The sequence below is a fragment of the Embiotoca jacksoni genome, unplaced genomic scaffold, assembly GCF_022577435.1.
Source record: "Embiotoca jacksoni isolate LCO1_2020_lvr unplaced genomic scaffold, fEmbJac1.0.p SCAF_24, whole genome shotgun sequence".
Lineage (NCBI taxonomy): Eukaryota > Metazoa > Chordata > Actinopteri > Embiotocidae > Embiotoca > Embiotoca jacksoni.
Genome location: NW_027185375.1, coordinates 1361737 through 1384982, shown reverse-complemented (window position 1 = coordinate 1384982; position 23246 = coordinate 1361737). Strand labels below are relative to the sequence as shown.

At 43.3% G+C, this 23246-nt stretch overlaps 1 protein-coding gene across 1 annotated transcript in view; it reads left to right on the top strand.

Moving 5' to 3' along the window:
- The window catches only part of LOC138203942 (diacylglycerol kinase delta), a 71414-nt gene that overhangs the window by 39193 nt on the left and 8975 nt on the right, over positions 1-23246 (top strand). The window contains exons 4-23 of the mRNA XM_069158971.1: positions 5297-5407; positions 5636-5716; positions 6067-6171; positions 6968-7100; positions 7970-8076; positions 8519-8644; positions 10503-10605; positions 11577-11736; positions 12000-12108; positions 13068-13207; positions 14914-15001; positions 16337-16428; positions 18589-18688; positions 20273-20338; positions 21470-21641; positions 21751-21849; positions 22029-22113; positions 22226-22333; positions 22838-22934; positions 23115-23222. Of these exons, the coding sequence (XP_069015072.1) occupies positions 5297-5407; positions 5636-5716; positions 6067-6171; positions 6968-7100; positions 7970-8076; positions 8519-8644; positions 10503-10605; positions 11577-11736; positions 12000-12108; positions 13068-13207; positions 14914-15001; positions 16337-16428; positions 18589-18688; positions 20273-20338; positions 21470-21641; positions 21751-21849; positions 22029-22113; positions 22226-22333; positions 22838-22934; positions 23115-23222 (2190 nt within the window). The remainder of the gene's footprint in view (positions 1-5296; positions 5408-5635; positions 5717-6066; positions 6172-6967; positions 7101-7969; positions 8077-8518; positions 8645-10502; positions 10606-11576; positions 11737-11999; positions 12109-13067; positions 13208-14913; positions 15002-16336; positions 16429-18588; positions 18689-20272; positions 20339-21469; positions 21642-21750; positions 21850-22028; positions 22114-22225; positions 22334-22837; positions 22935-23114; positions 23223-23246) is intronic.

The following is a 23246-nucleotide window of genomic DNA, read 5'->3' as shown; positions in this document are numbered from 1 at the left end:
GGTATCGTACACGGTATCGTACATGGTACCATACATGGTATGGTATCGTACATGGTATCGTACACGGTATCACACATGGTATCGTACACGGTATCACACATGGTATGGTATCGTACATGGTATCGTACACGGTATCGTATCATACATGGTATCATACATGGTATCATACATGGTATGGTATTGTATTTGACTTCTTATCGTACATGGTTTTGTACATTGTGCCATACACAGTATCGTGCATTCTATATCACCGCATCGTATTGTGTATTGTATCGTATATCGTATCATACCGTAGCTTTGCAGCGTTTCCATACAGTAACTCACCAGCAGGACATACAACCCCCGACAATAGCTGAGACCGAGTATTTACGGGTTCAGTCTGTTCAGTCGGCTGTCTTTGATTTAAAGTAGCAGAATAGTGAGTCCTTTACACGGCTCGCTTCAGCCAAGCACAGTGCAGCAAGTCCTGCTTTTTCTCTGCCAGCGAACTTGGTAAACGTCCACACGCCGGTCAAGTCACTCAGGTCGCTCTGCTGTCTGAGAAATCAAAATTGATCGAGTGTTTACAGTCTGAACGCTGAAGGTCAATCCTTCAAGCAGGACTGGCAAACATATTTGTGTGTGCGTGCGTGTGTGTGCGGACACAAAGAAAGAAGAAAATGAGGGAGAATTTAAGGGTTGAATCAGCGTGATTTGTGTGGGGGTGTCCTTCGGAGCTCTGCGTGACTGCGTGTGCATTTTGCAGATGAGTAACTTTACGTGTTAATGTGTTTTTTGCGCACTTATCCACTTCACCGCTCTTCTGTCTGTATGTGCGCGCGCGCACACATCAGGTCTCCTGGGGCTGATTGTTGTGATGTGATTAGTCGTGCTCTAATGATTACACTGATCTGTCTGCCAACCTCTCTCAGCTGCAGCGGAGGAGAGAAACAGTGCAGTGCGACCGCAGGCCGGCGCGGACACTCACCCTGCATACTGCATTTGTGTTGTGTTCACGCGTGTCCCGTTTTGCGCTGCTGATACGCCGCCGCGCACAGTACTCAATTTAACGCGCGCCGATATCATAAATTAATCTGAGGGGGGGGGGGGGTGAGGTTTACGCGCTCAGCAACGTATGACACCATCTATTATTAGGCGCTGGTTTCGACCCCCGGATTCAGTAAGAGGGTCTTATTCAATCAGGCAAGCTGACTAATGCAACATTAGCTGTTCCAGAAAGCACCGGGGGGGGCGTTTATGAGAAGGTCACGCGTGTTGAAGCCGCACTTCCAATGTGCATAATGGCGTTACTATTACGAGTTAAGGTTGTCTGGTTTATTTTGCATCGCAGTGATTCCCCCCCTTTACGTGGTGAAGCTTTCACTCTGAAGCCGGATTGTGCGGAATAGAAGGTTTTATCGCTCACAAAACTATTCAATTTAATTCCACAGCTCAAAGTGATGCCATTACGCATCAAATCCTTCTTCTCGATTATTATGAGGTTCAGCTTTTGTTGAACTTGTTTCAGCGATGTGTTGGTACAATGGTTATTTTGGAGGCTGCGGTATGAGGTGCTCTGGATTTGTATTGTGCTCTTCTGAGAGACATTTCTAATATCTAGTCTACTGTAACTGATATGAATGGAGTGGACAGAAATTTCAGAAACACCTGTATAAAAGAAAAAGTAAACATTATACCTAAAATGATATCACAGTATTTCAGGGCATTTCTGCGATAACAATAGGTCAAATGACAATATGACAAAACACTGATAAATATTTTATTGTTAATTTCAAGAACAAGCAATTGCAACAAGGTCGATTTGACATTTTTATTTGTCAAAATGAACAACAGTTTGTCCTTTTGGGGTTTTTTTGTACATGTTATTCTTCAACCAAACCACTGCCAACAATTTACCGTTTTCATCTAGGAATTATGGGAATATTATTGTGAACGATATACTAGGCGCAGCCCTAATTATAACCTTCATAAAAGTTGCATCAATTGCAGGGTGGCTGTTTTAGATTGCAGCAGTTTTAGCGAAAGTGTACCTTGGCAACTGGGCTGTAACTGCATCGGTGCGAATGCAAACATATATTTATAATTTGAAGATTTGAGGTGGGGTGTAACTTTCAGGTTGAGCTTCAATAGCATTTCATCCGATCTGAATGTGCAACCACAGATAAGGCTGATTGGTGGAATAGGGTTGTTGCACCTTGCCGTTATCTTGGAAGTGTCAGGTGGTTCAGTCCGAAGAGACCTTTACTCCCTTCTTGTTTGTGGTGTGTTTTCTTCTTCCATCTCGGGTCCTCGGGGGAGTTTGCTTCTCTTTCATGTTGACCCTCCGGAGCAATTCCTGTATCTTACCTGTTTGTTCTGTATTACTGGTTTCTCTTCCTCACCGGCGTCGCCGCAGCTCTTTTTCTTCTCCCCATCTCCTCTCGCTAATGATCCATACCGTCAGCCCAATCTATCATTGTTCCCGCCGTCAATCCTTTTCCCGTCCTCTCCTTCAGTTCCTCCTTCTCTTTCTCTTCAACATGGTGACAATAGGAGATTTTCCTGTCCCTCGGGTTATTCAGGCACATTTATTCAACGAAACACACATGCATTCTGGAAGCACAGTGTGCCATTACAAGGCGGGACATGTCACCGTCGCACGTGTACAGAAAGACACACACACACACACACACACACACACACACACACACACACGGCAAGAGAGAAATGAGATTGTGACAGAGCGACGAATTGGACTCATCACTGCTTCGGCGGTGCCTCTGCGTTGTCTCCCTCTGTTCAGACAGCCAAGGCCATTACTGCAAAGACAGACGTGCAAAAAATACATAAATAAGTGTCAGAAACGCACGAGCTGAAGTGAAAGATGAAACGAGAGTGACAAGGAGGTAAAACGCACAAAATGCAGCTGGAAGACAAACAAAGGGAAAGAGATGGAAAACAGGTGCAGAAATCTAAAAGAAGTTCAAGTTAAGATCCTGCAAAAGACAGACGGAAGACGTGGGAAACCTTCCTCTGTCTGGCGATTCATTCTGTTCTTGACGTAAACTGCTGAAGAAGACGCGCGAGCTACTTGCGAGATAAACAAACAAACCCTAAAGGGCTCAATCTATAAATAATCTAGCATAAAACAAACAAACTGCCCTTAAAACATGACCTCTTTGGCAAAGGTAATTAAAAAAACAACTTTCACTTTCCTTCTTTCACATTCAAAAGCTCACACACACACACACACAGACGCACACACACACACACACACACACACACACACACACTCTCTTATCTTATGTCGTCAGCTTGTGGCATGTCGGTAGTTGTCATGCAGCTCCTGTCTGAGCCTCGAATTCTCCCTCGGGGACCCAGATTTCTGGACCGCACTCCGATCTGGAGACCCCGCCAAGTTAACTGCTGAGCCGACTGCTCGCAGACAAACCTGTTTAGTAGTTTACACAAGAAAATAAGCAACAACATACCTGCGTTATAGAAAAGCCCCGGGTAGTTACTCATCATTGTCTTTTGGCTTCTGGTTTTTATTGTCGAGCTGCAGTCAAGCAGTGTGCTACTTATTTGGAGATAGCGTGAAAACAATATCCTTAAGCGAGCGAGTTTGCAAATATCTGCGTTCCACATCAAGGAAAACCGCCCTTTAATGTGAATGATGCAGGGATTTCAGCCTAATGTTCTGCTTCATTTCATGTAAAACAAACCAGAAAGCCACACAGAATCAGATTAGAATATCATTCGCCTGTCGTTGATTGACAGAAAATATGCACCCAGTTAGTTCCTTTAAAACCAAGTTGCAACTTAATCGTAATCTCACTGTGAAACCTTCTTCCGCTTATTTATCTCCACAAATTGTCCTCAAACAGTGAAGATCACCTTAGATACACGTCTGGCCGTCGTTGCCCTCGGGCTTTAGTGGCAGCGCTGGTTTTGCGAGCTTTATTTGTCACAGTTGACGTGACGAATCCCACAACTGTGATGAAGAGACGCCGAGCCGGAATCCTGTTTTTTCTGATCGCAGGACGGGCGTTTGTCCGGAAGGCCTTTTTACGACAAACTGTATGATTCTCAGTCGTATTTAATCATTTTGAAACACATTTCCAGGTGTTACAAAATTATATATATATATATAAAAAAAAATCTAGGTGTTACTTTTTTTGTTTCACGGTGTTTTCGTTGCAGATATTTGAATTAAAAAAAACATCACGTAGTAGTTTTTTTTGCCAGATGTATTGGATGTTGCTGCACAAAGAAATTCCCAGTGAATCACTTCCAGTTTTATCATATTAAATGTGTGAATACGTCTGGTATAGCTGTAATGTATGCGGGCGATACACGTAGGCACATCATTATTATCTCTAAGGGAAAAGTCCTGGGGTTGTCATGGAGGCCGATGTAATGAAAGTTGCCGCGACGATTCCTGCAGGAATGCTGCTGCATTAGGTGCGGGTGCGGGGGGGAGCCGTCGGTAACGTGATGGAAGTTTTAAGATGCTATCTGTGTGCACGTCCGCGTCTTATCACGTGGAATGAGGATCTCCATGGCGACCCTCGACGTTCTATCGCAAATGGATTCCCCATGGTGCATTCTGTCCTCTCAGGGCATGTTCTCATAAACCGAGAGGGAGACAATGAGTGCGCGATAAGCGAGCGGGCACGCACGAGGATGAAGGACAATAACAGCCAACCGCAATAGAGTCGCTGGCGAGTTTCAGCGGAGCAAGTTCACGTTATCAGATGAAATCACGCGCCGCGTTTAGTCACGGACGGTCGCGCCTCCCGCACGGCGCGGCGCCCCATTAGTCTCGCTGCTGAATGAGCTCACAGCCACATTTGACTCATTTCCTTATTTGTGTGTGTGTGTGTGTGTGTGTGTGCTACTTTTGGAAACACGAGGGCAAAAATATCTCTCTCTGACTCTCCCACATCCGAGCAGAAAACTTCTTGATGTCACTGGAAGGCATTTGAAAAAAGCACCAAAACGCTGGTGGAGGGCTTTAACTCGATGCTTCTGTGATTATCTTGACAGTTTCAGTCAACACCTCTCCATACGTGCAGCTCTCTCACTCTCTCTCTCTCTCCCTCCCCCTCCCTCTCCCCGTCTCCGTGTTTGACAAAAGCAAGCCATCCAAGTGACACTATCCAAACTCATCTCCTTCTGTTTAGGCGTGAACTCCAAGAGGAGGAGCTGTCACATTAGTGATTCAAAGGATCTGGATGCACTGACGGCTTGTTTTATCTCTCCCCCCCCCCCCCCCTCTCTCTCTCTCTTTGTCTTCTTCTCTGTCTCGCTGTAGAAAAGTGTGAAGGAGGGAATCCTGCTGAAGCAGACGAGCTCCTTTCAGAGATGGAAGAGGAGGTACTTCAAACTTAGAGGGAGGACCCTCTACTATGCCAAAGACTGCAAGGTACAGAGATGTGTGAAACTTACAGTCTGCGGCGGCTTCAATGAGCAATTCAGTGAGCTGTGAAACCACAAGTTGCAGTAAACAGATTATTACCGGAGCGTTTGAATAAACTATGTTGGGAATGGGTTTTATGTCATAGGGAGATGTTAGAGAAAGTGTGACGAAGTGTAACTAGATAATGTACAAAGCTGATGGTTACAGTGTTTCTCCCCCCCCTTCCTCCATCAGTCCCTGATCTTTGATGAAGTGGACCTATCAGATGCCAGCGTGGCTGAGACCAGCACCAAGAACATCAACAACAGCTTCACAGTGAGCAGAAGACGAGCCTCCAAAATGCATTTCTAAAGTGTACATTTTTGCTTTATTTTCAAGGAGCAAATAATGACAACGTATTTTAAAAATATTTTTAGCTTAAAATACTGGAGTTATCAGTTATTTGGGCAGCTGAGAATTGGAAAAAAATCCCCAATTTTGGGAATGTCCAATCTCACAATCAAGACAACACGGCAGTCTCGCAGAGCTGCTAGCATGGCCGTAGACTTTAGTTTTTGCGTCATCCCAATCACGTGATGTAATATTGAAGTGTGGAAAAATGAAGTACAAAGATTTGACCGTGGTTCTGATAACTCAAGGCTTCCGTTCCATTTTGTCTTCCTCAGGTGATCACTCCGTTTCGGAAACTGATGCTTTGCGCCGAGAGCAGGAAGGAGATGGAGGACTGGATCACGGCTCTCAAATCCGTCCAGAAATGGGAAACCTACGAGGTCGGTGTTCCTCATCTGTCCATCCGTCTCTCTTGTTGGGTTTTAGCGTCGTCATTCATTTTGTCGGCCGACATCAGAGTCGACGGCCCCAAATTTATTACCATTTGGTAAAAGCCAGTCACAAGTGTGTAACTTGAGGAGGAAACTGCTCCCCGACACGTCTCGGTCTCTTCGTTTATTCTCTTAGCTCCTCGTCATTTCAGCTTTTTGGCAACAGATTGATGACGCTCATGAAACCGGAGCGTCTGCTTTAATAGGCTATAAAGACAGCTGAACAATGTGAGCCGCTCTGCGAGCTGAGCTTGTATTCTCTCAGGTTTTAGACATTCATTACTGCTTCGCCTTTTGCAATAGCACATTCGGGGTCTTTAGTTCTTTTCACTGCATTAATCCCGAGTTATTCCCAGGTCGTGATAGTGAAGGTTCAGACTTCAGCTGCAGTTCATGACATGGATCTGCAAATTAATTCTTATTTCATACTTCAGCACTTTAGTTTAAAAAAAAAAATTCTACAGCGAGCTCGGTTCGTCCGCACTTCACTGTCTGCACGCATCGTTACGTAAACGTCTTGCATGTCCACATCCTGAGGCCACGGGGGTTCAATGTTTACCTCTCCTTGCATTCACGCACAGCTGTTGAAATTCAGCGCGACGTGACAAGTCGCCGTCCCTTTCTGCCAAAAAACGGTGTCCTTCCCACCTGCTCGTCCTTCGGACGCTCCGACCATCGTTCCGCCTTTGTAAGCGTGGCGCTGACATCGGCGTCCTCTCCCCTCCCGTGTTCCTCCTTTCTCCAGGCCAGTCAGTTCAACATGGAGCATTTCTCCGGGATGCACAACTGGTACGCCTGCTCGCACGCCAGACCGACCTTCTGCAACGTCTGCAGAGAGGCGCTGCCAGGCGTCACCTCCCACGGCCTGTCCTGCGAAGGTACGTGGACTCTCTCACACACACACACACACACACACGTGTATTGGCAGAGAAATTTCCTTTAAATTTGAGCGGGTTTTTCTTCTTTTTTTTTCTTTTTTTTTTAACACATGATATTTTTCTTTCCTCTTGACACACCCGTGAAAGTAAAGCAGGTTTATTGCACCTGACTGCAAGGTGAGCCAAGTTTAATCACAGGTTTGACGCACGACGGACATGAACAGCTGTGTAAAAGCATTTTCCACACCTTTCTCATTGCAGCTGTAAAAAAAAGCTCAACACACAATTACAGTTGTTTTTTTTTTTAGGCGGCCTCCGATTATTGAGAATTGAATCTCATCAGCGAACACTGATTTGCCACATCAGTTTATTTCTTTTTCTGTCCGGTTTATCCTGAAGAAAAACAAAAATGTCAGAGATATTTAAGCGGCCTCATTTGGTGACGAACCAGAAATTTACATATAAGATGATAAACTGTGAATAATGAATTCAATCCTTGTTCAACACTTCATTTTTATAAAAAAAAAAAAATAATAAAAAAATATGGTCCAGATACAGATGAAACAGGGACATTTGTGCTGGTTAGCGATGTTTAGGAATTTTACTGTTATGCATAAAAAAAGGCACCAATAAATTTTACAGATGATAAAAACCAGCTTAACAGATAACAGTGTTAAACCAGTGTTGCTGTCACACGGTGTTACGTAAGAGTATATTTAATCACAGACATATTGTCCGTCTGTAAGTTTACATCTTTTCCAAGGAACATCGAGCCATATTAAAGTTTGAAGGATGACATCATAAAGTGTAATGACAGCTAAACTGCTTAAACTTTCCCAACATGGTATTTATCTCTCCGTCCTCTGCAGTTTGTAAGTTCAAGGCTCACAAGCGCTGCGCTGTTCGCTCCACCAACAACTGCAAGTGGACCACGCTGGCCTCCATAGGAAACGACATCATCGAGGACGAGGAAGGGGTGAGCGATGAAGCCGTAGACGTCCACATGAGTCTGGTTTGTCGTCTCCTGCTGACTCACTGTTGGGTAACACTGTCAGTCAATTCGCGCGTCAGTCAGTCAGTCAGTCAGTCAGTCAGTCAGTCAGTCAGTTTAAACTGTAATTAGGAGGGCAAGTGATGAGAAATCGCTGAGATGAAAACGAGCTGAGGGTAAAAAAGGATTCCAAGAATTGAATTACGTCATGTTTTTCCATAGATTTTTTTTTTTTTTTTTTTCATGCGATGAATAATACTTTTTTCCTGGCTTTCATAGCTTTTGTTTCGATGTCTTTTTATGCTACTCGACGACTCTGCCATCTATTTGCATACATTCATATAAAAAATGTTAAAGAAGTAAACTTCAGTCCATCGCAACCCACGTCTGACGTTCCCGCCGTTTTCCCCCCGTTTTTCCCCCCCAGGTTTCCATGTCCCACCAGTGGCTGGAGGGCAACCTGCCCGTCAGCGCCAAATGTGTGGTGTGCGACAAGAACTGTGGCAGCGTGCGGCGGCTGCAGGACTGGCGCTGCCTGTGGTGCAAAGACATCGTGAGTGGGATTGATTTTTAGACCCTGTCCTGTCAGAAACTGTCGTGTCAGATCATTGTTACTATTTATTTAGGACTGGGCTGCCGGTCCGGGAGTTATTTTCAGTTTAGGGGTTTTTTGTATGAATTTGAAAGAGTCGACGCGGGTCCGTCGATCCAGTGGAGGTCCACGCTGGTTATTTTTCTGGCAGGAGGAGAAACACGTGTCAACTGGGAGCTAAAATTTTTAATTCCCCAAATTTGGATCCAAACTTCCAGCACTTTGTTCCTGGAAAAGTATACAGTTGCTGTACGAATCATAAGTTTGAGAGGCCTCTGGAGAGCACATGAAAAACTTAATTAATTTCTTATTGAGATTAAGTTGCCTTCTATTTTGTTTGTGTGCCCTCGGGACGTGTTGATTTATGCGCAGGAAACTGTGATTCTCGGTATCAGATGTTCTCCTTTAAACTTTTCGTGCTCTCAACTCCCCTCCTTCGCCCCTCGAAAGACTCGAGGTGTGAAACGGTGCGCTGGAATCATCAAGAGTAATGGAACGGCACTTTCAGATGACAGCAGAGGTCCCTGGGGGGAGGGCAGGAACAGGAGGGCAGGTTTAGAAATGAGAAGTGAAACGGAGGCTGATGAATTCCTGTCGGCTCCGGGGTCGCTGAAACCGACCCGACGCTCTGACGCCCTCCAGAGAGATGAGAAGGATTTTCCGCCGCACGGATATTAACAGTATTTAATCTTGTAAGGTAATCAGTGTGAGGAACATTTAGGACAATAACACTGACTGCAGTTTTACTTCACAGCTCAGGGCAGCATAATTTACGATTTTGCTAATTTTCCCATTTATTTAGATTAAAAGCTGCATGCTGTCGTGTTTTTTTTGTTGGTTTTTTTTCTTCATTTTAACAATAAAATTAATTGTGTAAAGTTCAAGTTATTGTAAATTAAACAGAGTCATCACCCAATTCTGCATTTCTTTTCATCTCTGTGGGGCATTGTAGAATCTTTCAGCTCCTTGTTTTGGTTTTACAGACAGAAACTTTATAGTTCTGATTCAAACTCTCATTAGCATCATTTTCAAATAAAACAGACTGCTGTATTCATTTCAAATTAAAAACCCTCCAGCATTTCTTGACAAGGCTTTTATTGTGACACATTTGCTAGAACACTTCAGATGATGAATCCATGACAATCGTTGAAAATAGTAGAAATATATTGTTGACTTTTTTAAGTTAAAGCCATGCAAATAGACATTATTGTCGATTTGAATGTAAACTTGCCACCATAGAAATGGTGGTTACACAACTTTGGTAAACAAATAAATAAAAAAAAGCCACAACTTAACAGTGACCAAATAACAAACCAAAGCATGACGACAGAAAGAAGTAAGAAAACGTTCAAAATATTTGTTTTATACTGCTGGGAAGTGAAGTCTGGCATTTCCATAGTGTGTTTTCATCTCCACAATAAACCAATAATGGAATGAAGTAATCAAGCAGGAAAGTTAAGTCGTGTTGTCCTTAAACTCAAACACAGTTAGAGATGGAACTTTTGCTCTTTTCTTCTGTTACACTGGTCAAAAAGCCGCATTGTTTTTAAGTGCTTAGGTCAAATGGACACACTTAATGCAAAGTGTTATCCTCTGTACATGGACGTACAGACACACGCACAAATGAATCAGAGTGGCATTTGTAAAGGTTACAGAACTGGCATTTGGTGGGTTTCAGAGGGATGTAATGACCTTCTTCTGCTTCTACTGAAATATAGAATTACTATGGAGACCACTGACTGTGTGTGTGTGTGTGTGTGTGTGTGTGTGTGTGTGTGTGTGTGTGTGTGTGTGTGTGTGTGTGTGTGTGTGTGTGCAGGTCCATAACAGCTGTAAAGAACAAATGGGGAAGGTGTGTCCCTTGGGTCAATGTCGAGTGTCGATCATCCCTCCCACTGCACTTAACAGCATCGACTCGGATGGTGAGACACGTCTCGCAGCCGCACGCATTTCATGTACAGGAACCCACCAGCTCCTTTCTTCGCAGTGCAGGATCAACCGTCGGGTCAAAGTGCAAGAATATCAGAGCTCAGCTCTAAAGGCACAGATCCCTCTGGATGCTAAGGGTGTGAAAATGCGCGCCGACCTTTGGCTTTTTCTACCGACGCTAAGCGGCTTTCGATTCAAGTTGATTCCTTACATTTATGATGCAGAATAACATCATATTAAAATACAGGATTCAAATGTATGAACGCTTCGACCAATCTTTCTACCAACAAATTGAAGAAAAGCAGATTCCCCCCCCCCCAACATATGTCAAATTGTATGCACTCTTTTGTCTTCGACATGACTGTCATCAGGAATTTGCACTTTTGCACACGCTGGGTTCACATGGGGTCGTATTTACTGTGTACGCCAGGCGAGTCCGGATAAACGGCGCCCTCTGTGATATTCATGACATTGGAACAAAACAATTTCTTTAAGCCTCGAGTTCACGAGTTGTTTACGGACATATCAGAGGTCGTGGAAGTCCATGTTTTATTGGATGTTAAGATAATATATTGTAATTTTAGTCCTGTACAGTTACAGCCTACGTCTGAGGAAAATGTTGATCTTCCCAACGGCCTCTTCTTTTCCCTCTGTGCCTTTGCATTTCCTGCATGACCTTACCCCCCTTGTTAGTTTGCTAAATTGTTCGCCTCTTTGGCTTCTAGACGCTGTCCACGTCGCCTAGCAACCGCGTTTTTCCGACTTAACCATTTAAACGCCAATCATATGGTTCACACGACTTCGTTGTAACCACGAGTTCCATTTGAACGCAGCAACAGTCCCAGTTATGTAGCATTCAGGATCAGTCAAATACAGCTGTTTTCTCAATTTGAACTGCAAAATTTGAAGTTGAATCTGAGAGCTAAAATATTTTCGAGGCTAATTTTCAAACCGTCCGATTCAGGCTTCTGGAAGGCCACGTCGGCGTCGTGCTCCAGCCCTCTCTTGGTCCTGGTCAACTCCAAAAGCGGGGACAACCAAGGGGTGAAGTTCCTCCGCAAGTTCAAGCAGCTTCTCAACCCGGCTCAAGTCTTCGACCTGATGAATGGCGGACCAGAGCTCGGGTACTCGGGAGCTTTTTTTTGTTGTTTTTGTTTTTTTTACCTGAATCATAGTTTGGAACATTGATTCTGTCAGCAGTTTTAAATGTTGGCAACTGATTGAAAACAAAGTGAGATAATGACTTTGCTGGTGGGAGTTCACCACAAGCGGTTTAATGCAGCTACTGATGGTGTAATTTTGCCACCTTTTCTACCAGCTACCTCTAAACATTCTCTCCCTCCTCTTTCTCTCCTCGTCCTCCCGTCCCATTCTCTCCTCCCTCAAGCCTTCGCCTCTTCCAGAAGTTTGTGACGTTTCGCATTCTGGTGTGCGGAGGAGATGGCAGCGTGGGCTGGGTGCTCTCCGAGCTGGACAAACTCAACCTCCATAAACAGGTGAGAGCGAGGAGGAGGAGGAGGAGGAGGAGGAGGGGGGGGGGGGCAGGATGATGTAACCAGGATGTGCAAGGTAACTGGAGAACGATGAAACAGAAATACTTCTCTGAACTAATCTGTTAATGTTGTGGTATTAACCAACATAAAAGAACGCCACGCAAGATGAACATGGTTTGTATTTTAAATTCAACTAAAAGACTGCGTTTGATCCAGTTCAACTTCAGGTCATGTCAAACTAAAAACATTAACCACTTAGCATGTAGCTTTTGCATATTAGCTCATTTCTGCAGTCCATAATGGCGGAATTTGAACTCATTTATGTCCTCTCGAAGGATTTAAGTGAATTTCTAACGCTTTTTTTGTGTTTGATCATTTTTTCCTCTGATGAATTTTAAACATTACCTCAAGACAGGAGTTTTAATTTCTGGTCAAATAGGTTTATTTCTGGGCTGTGATTGGCTGAGAAGAGCACAGTTGTCATGTTAATATGAAAACCTGAAACATTTCATCCAGTTAATCCAGTTCATTATTCCGGCAGATATCTTTGCATGTTTGTGACTTTAGCCACTGAAACCTTTGACCTGGAGTACTCTTGTGTAACTGATTACCGCACTGATTTAAATAAGCTGCAGTGAGTTTGCTCATGTTTATATCATAATATGCTCTGTGAGACATATGACGTACAAGAATCAAAGATATAATCTCGGTGATCACAGGTTACTCTCAACATATTTATACTACATAAAGCATGTTTGAAAAGACATCTCAGTCTTGTTTTGTTGGTTCTTGACGGAAAAAGTAGTGCCCGCTTTAAACTTCAGTGTCAGAATTAGTTGCAGCCACACTTTGCGATTAAGTTTTGAGGGTAAAAATGTGAAATTGAAAATGGGATTCATCAGTTTGTTTGTTGATGCTGTGTTGATGTAATGGAAGTGTCTGGTTTCCCTGCGTCTCCGCAGTGCCAGCTCGGCGTGCTGCCTCTGGGAACCGGGAACGACCTGGCCCGCGTCCTGGGCTGGGGAGGCCTCTGCGATGACGACGCTCAGCTGCTGCAGATCCTGGAGAAGCTGGAGAGAGCCACCACCAAAATGCTGGACCGGTAAGACCCAGAGGGCAACGATGGGGCGGAGGATGAACGAGGAGGGACAAACGTGTTTGTTAGCAGCATTTCAACAGTTCCTCAGACTTGTGAGCGAAGTCTAGTTCGTGTGAACTGAGCACTAAAATGCTTTTAGCTATAAATGCAGGTGTTCAGTAAGTGAGTTTCGATCGGTCTGTTTTGTCCCAGTAACGGAGAAATAAACAAAGGAGTTAAGTAACAACCGATCTGGTTCAGCTCAGCTTTTATACTTCACTTTATTTGGTTGATTAAAGGGCAGTAGACCGGAGTGAGCAAGAGCATTAAAGGGAATTAGATAAAAGCACTACAGGCGATTCATTTCTGATTATACCTCTGGGAAGGATTCATAATGTTAAAAGTAACTTTTAATGCCTTCGAGCTCAGCAGTGATCGGCGCGAAATGAAGCAGCTTTAGTGGATATTTGTCTGCTGATGATCGCCGGTTCACAAACGTGCAGCTGTGGAAACGTCTGTGTGCGGACAAACTTAAAATCAGTTTCACAGGATACTGAAGACATCACCCGTGGACGAGGGTTTTGAATTCTTTTTTTTTTTTTTTAATTGTCGTCAGGAATGGTGCTTGTTTAAACCTGTAAGTGATGGTGCGTTCATAAGCAACTGGGAAGTGGGAAACTTCCGACCATAGACTGTATATAAGAGGATGTAGCTTCTGGTTTGAAAAATAAGGCAGATGCGGAAGTGCTCAGGCACCTGCAATACCACCGGTTGCCACTAGAGGTTGGGTCTAAAAATCCTCCGGCTCCATAGACTCGACTAGTCTCATAAAATTCTCAGTCAATGAAATTTCTCCACGAGTTATCTCGGTGTTGTTAGCTAAAGTCGCCCCTTCTTGTTAGTTTTCTGGCGGTCCATCTGGAAATAATCTCGTCATTAATTAGAAAATAAACCTCAAAAAGCTGTGTTTTTGGGGCCGTGTCAATTCAACAATTAGGTGTAAAATAGACCTCGTGTGTTTCATGCAGCGCAAAGTTTAGTGTCTTACATTAGATGTCAGACTTTGAACTATGAGGAACAGAGGTGAAATAAGAACGGAGGTGGTTTCATAGTGACCTAGTAAACGTGTCATGCGTACTGGAATGTGAATCTGATGGAACGTGCTGCATATTGACTGCATATTTAAGGTGTGTAGAAAGGTGTGTAGAAAATGAAAATGCACATCATTTCCTTCCTCGTTCTGCAATTTTTTTTTCCCGTCTATGGATGACAGATCAAGCAGGATAATAAAAGGCTTCAGGCAGGAATTTGAGGTGCATTTTGGCTAAAAGGGTTTTCTGTCAACATCTAAATTTCTTGGTCGTAAATTAAATTAAGAGTCGAGACTTGAAACAAGGCACAAAAAAAAGCTAAATAAAGACGCTTGTGCCAAATAAACTAAATGAGAAATAGGTTCAACAATAAACATAAATCATAAAGTTTCATTTAAATGAATAAAAACTAATAATTTGCAGCTATAGGAGAGAAAATGTCTTTCCGTTTTTCTGTGTATTTGTGTGCTGCTAATGTTAAATTGTCTCCTTTTCCTCAGCTGGAACTGCAGGTGAATTTTTGCTGATCTCTTATCGACAGTAAAATCACAGATAAAAACAAAAAAGAAAAAGGCTGCCTTCCTCCATCTGATAATGACTAATAACGTTTATTTTTTATTTTTTATCTGATGTATTTAGATGGAGCGTGATGACATACGAGGTGCCCACCTCCAATAAACACACTCCGACGGTGAAGGAGGACGACAGCCTCGATTCTCCTCTGCAGGTAAATGACGCTTCGCCGCTTTTCCAAAGACGGTTTCTATAAAAGTCTGACTTGCGTCTCCGAGAAATCATTTTGGAAAACATTCACCGAGAATCAATCGAGCCTGGCGGGTTGGAAGCCAAAGCAATCAGACCTAAACCACAGGGAGCGGTGGAGATATTGATGAAGGACACAGCTGTATTTGAATTCAAGCTGAGCGCTGCCTCTCAGCCACCATACTTATCGAAGATTATAGTTAAGCATGTTAAAATCATCATGATCTTTCTCTGTGTAGTTCGCTTATTTTAGTGGTTACATTTTCAATTGATATCTTTCTTATTCCAGTTTTAGAACATTCTTTTGAGCTTCGGCCAACTTCGATAAGCAAAATTATTCTGTGCACATACAAAGATTTTAGAAGCTTGGAGATTTATGGGGGGGGCTGACCTTTTTTGATATAATAGAATATCATTTGATAGAATCTTTGGGCCTCCAGGGGATTTTTTTTTTTAACCATAATAATGAGGTTTTAAATTACTTTAATAACTTTACCGAATTGTTGCACAACATCAGACAGAATTAAAACAAATCTGATAGACTTGCAGCCAAGCAAATTAAGCATTAACATAAAATTCTAAGAAATTAAAAACAATGTTAATCCAAAACAACACACAAGGGAAATATATAAGTAATACCATAAAAATAAAATTACCAATAATAGCACATAAAAACAGACTCCTTGCTTAATAAATCAAATATATTTATATTAATCAAATATATCAAATTAATTTATCTTAATAATAAAAGGGGAAAAAACAGGCTCCAGCAACAAAAAATAGTGCAGTTTTCTTACTTTTTTTCTAATCTCTGCTTATCTAAAAAAAACCTTGAAACTTTTACTATTTAAACCTCTAAAAGATACATTTAGAAGAAACAAGATTAAAGATAAACTGCTCACGTGTTGATGGCATGTGCAACATCTGACGGGAGGTTCCGGCTAGAAAGTACTTTGAAAACCTCTGCTATAAAGAATAAAAGTGCATTTTATTTTTATTCTATTTAGCTCTCACAGATTGTAAAGCCTATTATTTTCCACCAACAGCAACATGACTTCTGGTTTCCAGATGAAACGAGTCCTTTTCCTCCTTTTATTCTATTGAAAAAAATGTGCTCAGAGTTTGTCTTGATTCAAATCTCTTCATCAAAAAACTGGTTCGAATCACATTAATCACATTACAGATGGTGTTTTTCCTTGTGGAGGCACAATTTTACAGCTCAAAAAACATCAAATCCAGCTCATGCAGGTATCCCTTTTTTCTTTGATGATCCTGAAATCTCTCCCTGCCTCTGTTTCAGGTCCACATCACTCAGTATGCAGACTCCGTGGCCTCCCACCTCGCCAAGATCCTGGACTCGGACAAGCACACCGACGTCATTTCCTCTGCCAAGTACGTGCCACGAATGCCTTCAAACACAGGGACAAGAAAGAGAAAAGTAGAAAAGAGGAGGAGGGAGGGAGGGAAGGAGGGAAGGAGGGAAAGAGGGAGAGCAGATGAAAATAAACCAGGAGAGAGGAAGATGATAAAAGAAAGAGGCACATAAAGATGGGCGAAGGGAGTGTCTGATCATCACGTATTGATTTTCTTTTCTTCTTGCTTCGGTCTCATCCTAAGGACACACACACACACACACACACACACACACACACACACACGCACACACACGACGGCTGTGAGTGAAAGAGACAGTCATCCTCGGTGCATTAGTACATTAGCGGCGCTCCTTTGGGAGCAGCGTCGCGGCCGTCGCAGGGCGCCCTTCCCGCACCCGCTCTGCATGGGTTTTCAACCTGATTGTAGTTCAGACCTGCTGCACATTTGTAAAACACCTCCAGGGACTCCGGGCACACGCGAAGCACATTTTCATGGAAGCACAACACCGATGCTGCTGGACAAAGAAAGAAAGAAAGAAAGAAAGGAGTCATACACTAGAATTTTAAACAGGTTTCGATTAGCTGAGGGTCAAAAAAGAAACAACCGCCGCAGGAACAGAAAACAAATCAGGTGCATACAAAATAGATGCACTATCAGGATAATATGAATTGAACTGAATTAGTTCACCACTCTTCAGTTCTTCAATTACTGTCATGGAAAATACAAAGAGGCGTTTATGTAGTGTAACGCCATGAGAGGGTCTAAGGCAGTCTAAGTGAGGCAGTGCAGTTAAAGTGAAAGAACAGGCAGAAAAAAGAAGGTTTCAAAACAAAAGCCCGCTTTATTATCTTGCCAAAGACTCAACTTCAAACATCCCAGAGGAGAATAAGGTTTTATAAACTCAAAAATAATGATCACAATGAAATGTCCTTGCGTCTGATGTTTCCTCGTTAGACCTCCTTCCAAATCCTTTCTTCCCGGCTCTGGCTGATGTTCTGCAGGTTAGAAAACGTCCTGATTTCGGTTTTCAAATTCTTTTGAAGAAATGCGGCAGATAACAGGCGAGGGCAACAGACAAACACCCTGTCAGACCCAGGAGGCGTCAAGTTAAACAAAAAGAAGCTCATCATAAGTGTGTTGTTGTTCCTGCGCTGCTCTGTGCTGTAAAATCCCTCAATAATGAACTCCAGTTCTGCTGTCGGACATAAATAAATCCAATAACTCAGGAATCCAGGATTTTTAAAATGGTCCTCGTTGTATTAACTTCAAACAGTAATGAGAATCGGCAGCATGAGGACACAGATAAGGTTCGAAAACGTTAATCATTTTCATAAAATCTGCTGCCCACCCTTAAAAACATCTGAAGAAGCTTTCCTGCGGTGTTAATCATATTCATAGTCTTTTTTTAAGGTGTAACTTTGCAATTACTGCATCTGGTGCGCTCGGTTTTTAGATGTTTTCAGAGGCGACGAACAATCCACCTGCAGCTGTTGGAGAAACCACGTACGACTGATTCATTCCCACTTCTGTCGTTTCCTCCCACGTCAACTTGAAGGGACATTTGCACGATTATTCGACGGCACAAAAAAAAAGTGTACCATAGTTAAAACCACAAACTGGGATTTTAAAATTCAAAGTCGTCGTCTGCCTTTACCTTTTGCCTTTTAGAAGAAAAAAAAAAAAAGTTTTAGAAGGTGCAACGAAGCACCTGTAACGTCTAGATGTCTGATTTTGGAAATAAATTCATGAATCTGGACGGTGTAGTTGTTTATTCGTGATTCGACAGAATCCAATATTTGCTAAAAGCGCGAGGACTTTTGGGAGAAACCTCCCCGCTGAGTCACACAGCAGCGATGGAACAGCTGTGAGTAAATAACGAAGTGTGTGGAGGCGATGGCGCTGACAGGCAGGTAGGCGGCCATGAAACGAGAGCGTGCGTCTGTGTGTGTGTGTGTGCGCGTGCGTGTGTGTGTGTGTGCGTGTGCGTGTGTGTGTGTGTGTGTCTCCAACACGCCGCAGTGAATCACCAAATCTGAAACGTGCTAATCGTATAATTTGTTTCATTCCGCCTGTTAATCACGTTAACCTTCACCCTCACCTCTCCCTCTCCTCTCCTTTCGCTTCATCCCTCCCCTCCTCCCCCTCCTCCTCCTCCTCCTCCTGCTCTTCGGTCAGGTTTCTGTGTGGGACGGTGAATGATTTCGTGGCGGAGGTGGGGAAGGCGTACGAGAGAGCCACGGAGAACAAGGAGGAGGCCGATGCCATGGCGAAGAAGGTAAACGCTTTTTGTGCGCGCGATCGTTATGCAAGGGCTTGTGTAAGAGCAACTCGTGGGCGGCCGTGCGCGTGCGTGCAGAGTGTGAAGTATAGTTGAAGGTTCAGCGTTACCACTCCCTCCTTTAGTGTTCTGTGCCGGTGGCGCTCGGTGTTTTCCCATCTATCGGATCATTTCACTCTTCAAGAGAGTTTGAAAGAGACGCCGAAGCTTGGAAGGTCGAACAGGGGCGTTTAAAAAAAAAAAAAAAAGGTGCAGAAACATTTTGAAACACAGGTGAAAAAAAGAGGCTCAAGGTCCCTCCTCTCCTCTTTTTAAAGAAATACCTCAACGCGTTGCTATCGTGATCATTTTTGGTTCAGCTTTTATTCTCTTTGTGATTTGCGAGCTGGTGGGTCACGACCCAGCAGTGATTGGCAGATGGCCTCCCTCACTCCATAGAGAATTGCTCGGAGTCCATCCTATTTGGGGCGTAAACCTCGGGATAATTTCAACCAATCAGTTCGGGCGGAAAACCAGCCGACACTCTGCCACCTCTGCAGCTACCTACCGTGCCCACCGAAGTGTTTTTTTTGTTTTTTTCAAACTCTAGTAATGAGCGTTTCTTCTGCACTAAAACGCTAGATGTTCAGCGTTTCTTTTACAGTCTAGATACTTTACCCAGATGGCCAATCGCCGTGAAGAAGGGGCGGGGCAAACGCACCTAACCACTGACACCGGTTGCTGATTGGTCCGCCACCACCCTTCAGAGTACCTGAGCAAACTCTGATACGAGTAGTGTCCAGAAATATAATAAATATATAATATATAATATATATATATATATATATATAATCTAAGTACTAATCTAAATGGCAGATATGTTGACAGGCGATGCATTCAAATGCTATGGTTATTTCCGTTATGAACATCGGTGTGTGATTTGACAAAAAGTTCAAGTAGTACACAAGTAAGATAATTATAACAAAGTTATTGCCTTGTGTAAAAAAAAAAAAGGGGGGGGGAAGAAAGTAGAGGTAAATGGTCGCTGCAGCTGTGTGTCTTCAGCAGGGAAGAGTTCGAAACTACAAAGGAAGTCTCGCCGAGAGGAAGATCGCTTAGCGGAGATCTTTTGTGAGACATTTCCAAAAGAAAGAAAATCGTTTCAGCCCGCAGAGACGTTTTGAGCTTCAACCAAACCCTCCTCTTAGGACGGCACGTGGAAGCGTTTGAGGGCCAGCTGATGTCATCAGCAGGAAAATCTACTGATAGAACTGAGCAGAATAACAAACACAGATCCCCGACTCGGGGTTGCCGATGACAACCCACAGTGCAGGAGGTCGTAGTGATAAGGACCGGGGGGTGGGGGAGAAATCGGATAATTTTTCCTTTTTAAAAATTTTTTTTTTTTTTATATTGTTCACCCAATGAGAGCATGTATTGATTGCAGGCTGGTTTCGGGTGTTGAAGCGGCTGCGGAGGAAGAGAATTTAAGAAGTACTGCAGTATCTCCATGTTTACTCTGGGGCTGGTGTGATTTTGAAGTGAGCGAGGCAGCAACACGAACAATAAAAATGTCTTTCACTCCTCCTCTCTGTGTCTCAGTGTGCGCTGCTGAATGAGAAGCTCGATTCCCTCGTCAAGGCCTTAAGTGAGGAAGCCGAAGCTCAGGTAATAACACCATGATAATCAATGTGTAACAGTCAAGGTAATCAAAGTGTTGAGGGGCATAAGACACGAGGTTCCCAACCTGGGGGTCAGAAACCTGAGGGGTCACAGATAAACATGATGTTACTAATGTAACTGTAAAATCTCTCATCTTTGCTTTTCATACTTTTTCAGGCCTCTATAAAAAAAAATATTCAGACTAAACAATCAAAATCATTCAAGTTTTTGATTTAACATTTAATTGTCCTGTCCAAAATTACGCATGAATATGTTGTCTTGCTGCTCTTTTCTACGATTTTTTTTAATTGTCATTATTGACTGGACAGTATTGGTCCCCCATTTCCCACCCTATTAAAAGTCAATATTTTTTAGCAGTTTGCCATCATGTTAGCATTGTGTGAGGATGTTTATTAAGAGTGAGATATCTCACTTTTTATCCAGGGAATGTTTTTATCTTCACTTTGCAGTATTTTGTACATTTTCTGCAGAAAACCCTGCAAACCTGATGTTCTTTTGTATAATAGAGAAGTTGAATTGGAAGATAAGACATGTTTTATGAGATGCTGAATGATGGTGTTTTTTTGTTTTTTTAATATTGCATATAAAGTGTTTAAACCCTCTCCTTATCTTTTACATGAACTCTAGTAAAAACAACGGCTTTACACGTGTCCTACGTTTCCTTGCGGGACCTAAATGGCAAAAGATCATTTAGCTTTTTGTGTCGTCGCTCCCTGTGGACTCTTTTATTCACAGATTTAATGTCTGTGCTTTAAAAGAAATCACACAGTCCTCAATATGTCAGTAAGACTTAAACCTCCTGCTCAATAAAAGCGGAAGAGCACTGATTTCTAGCATTGAATAAAAGTTGTGAGACATATATTTGATGAATAAAATATGAATCTCTGAAACGACATGCCGCACCACTATAGGCTCCTCAGATGTCTCCTAGTGGTAACCTGCTGTGATAAAGCTGCAGGGCTCCCAGCGCTCGTAAAGCGTAGTAAGATCTTCTGGTTAAATCGAGTAACGTTTGCCGTTCAGCAAAAAGTCATTTAAGGGGATTTTTTTTTTCTTTTTCTTTTTCTTTTTTTTTTTTTCTGAAGAAAGATGACATTCCTTTCTGTTTTCGCTCAGGTGGTGCCAGCGGGTTCGGTGCCCAGCCAGGAGAGCGGCGGCTCGAGCCCCGGCGAAAGTGGCGGCGAGTCGGGTTCAGAGGGCAAAACATATCGGTCCAAGGAGCAGCTGATGCTCCGTGCCAACAGCCTGAAGAAGGCCCTGAGGCAGATCATCGAGCAGGCGGAGAAAGGTGACCGAACAGGCCTTTCGTTTTTTTTTCTCATTTATTTCGCTTTTTAACATCGCGAGCGGTTTGTCGTGCCGCGTGCAGCTCACCGATCTTGCGTCATCATTTTCAGTGGTGGACGAGCAGAACCGACACACGCAGGTCCAGAGGATGTCGTCCTCGTCCTCCATCAAAAGAGAGAACAGTGAGGAGCTGAAGGACGCTGAGCCGCGTAAGTGTCCCTTTTAGTTTGAACTGAGCCGGAGACGCGCTCCGAAAACGCTGTCTGGAGAACTACCTCAGGTGCTTTAAAAACTGTGTTTAGTCAGAGATGGTCTGACTCGACCTTGTCTAAAGCGCTGTTTTTCACAGTGAGGACATTTCTTTTTGTCCCGTCATGATTCTGTCCAGGTCAGGGAGGCCTGAGTCCCACTTCCCCCATCGTCCTGGAGAAAGCAGAGAGCCTCAACACGGTCACCTTCAACGAGGACTCTGTGTAAGTCTGTGTGTGAATTCCTGCTTCTCTGTGCGTGCGTGCGTGTGTGTGTGTGTGTTACGTGTGTGTCGCCATGCATTAATAAGTCCAACTCCATGGTGTGTATCTGTAGACAATGCTCAGAGAAGTGTGTGATGAACAACTACTTCGGCATCGGGCTGGACGCCAAAATCTCCCTGGAGTTCAACAACAAGAGAGACGAGCACCCCAAAAAGTGCAGGTAAAAAAAAACACACACCTGATTATAATGTGAATTATGTAATTATATTATAGTTATGAATGATGTACCTTAAAAGATCCCTTTGCAAATAACAGATTGTAGTAGTGTTGTAGATACATCGTTTTTGAAACACAAACCTTTTCATCGTTGGAAACTGCAAAAGATTCAAGATTTGATTTAGACCCATGTAAAGTCAGCGAGTTATAAAACTGTAGATAAAGTAAAGACTTCAAAAAGATGATCTGTTAATAATTTTTTTACACCTAATTTATCCCATTTTTGTTTAAGGTGACAGCTTTTGCCTCTTTGCCAAGTTGTTTTCTGTACGAGTTGTGTTTCTTTTAAAACACAACGAGTCATCAAAAAGTTCTGAGACTGTTCCTGTTACGCGTGCACGGAACAGAAGGAAACTCTCGTGACGAAGTTACATATAATATCGTCAAAAGGAACTGTGGTATGAGGTCGGTCCTGATTGGTCTCTCTTCTTTCTGTCGCCCTCTGCAGCAGTCGCACCAAGAATATGATGTGGTACGGAGTCCTGGGGACCAAAGAGCTGTTGCAGAAGACGTACAAGAACCTGGAGCAACGAGTTCAGCTGGAGGTCAGACACACAAATACACACACACACACACACACACACACACACACACACACACACACACACTCTGAGTGATATTTCCGAGCAAACGCGAAACTAAATATAGCTGCTTCTGTTTTGGGAAAACACTTTGCCGTCAAGAGTTTCCCTGCCCTTTAAACTTCCTCTGTGCTCTCTCCTCAGTGTGACGGCGTTCCCATGTCTCTGCCGAGTCTGCAGGGCCTGGCTGTGCTCAACATCCCCAGCTACGCAGGCGGTATCAACTTCTGGGGAGGCACCAAGGAGGATAACGTGAGTTTTGCGCATCCAGGCCTT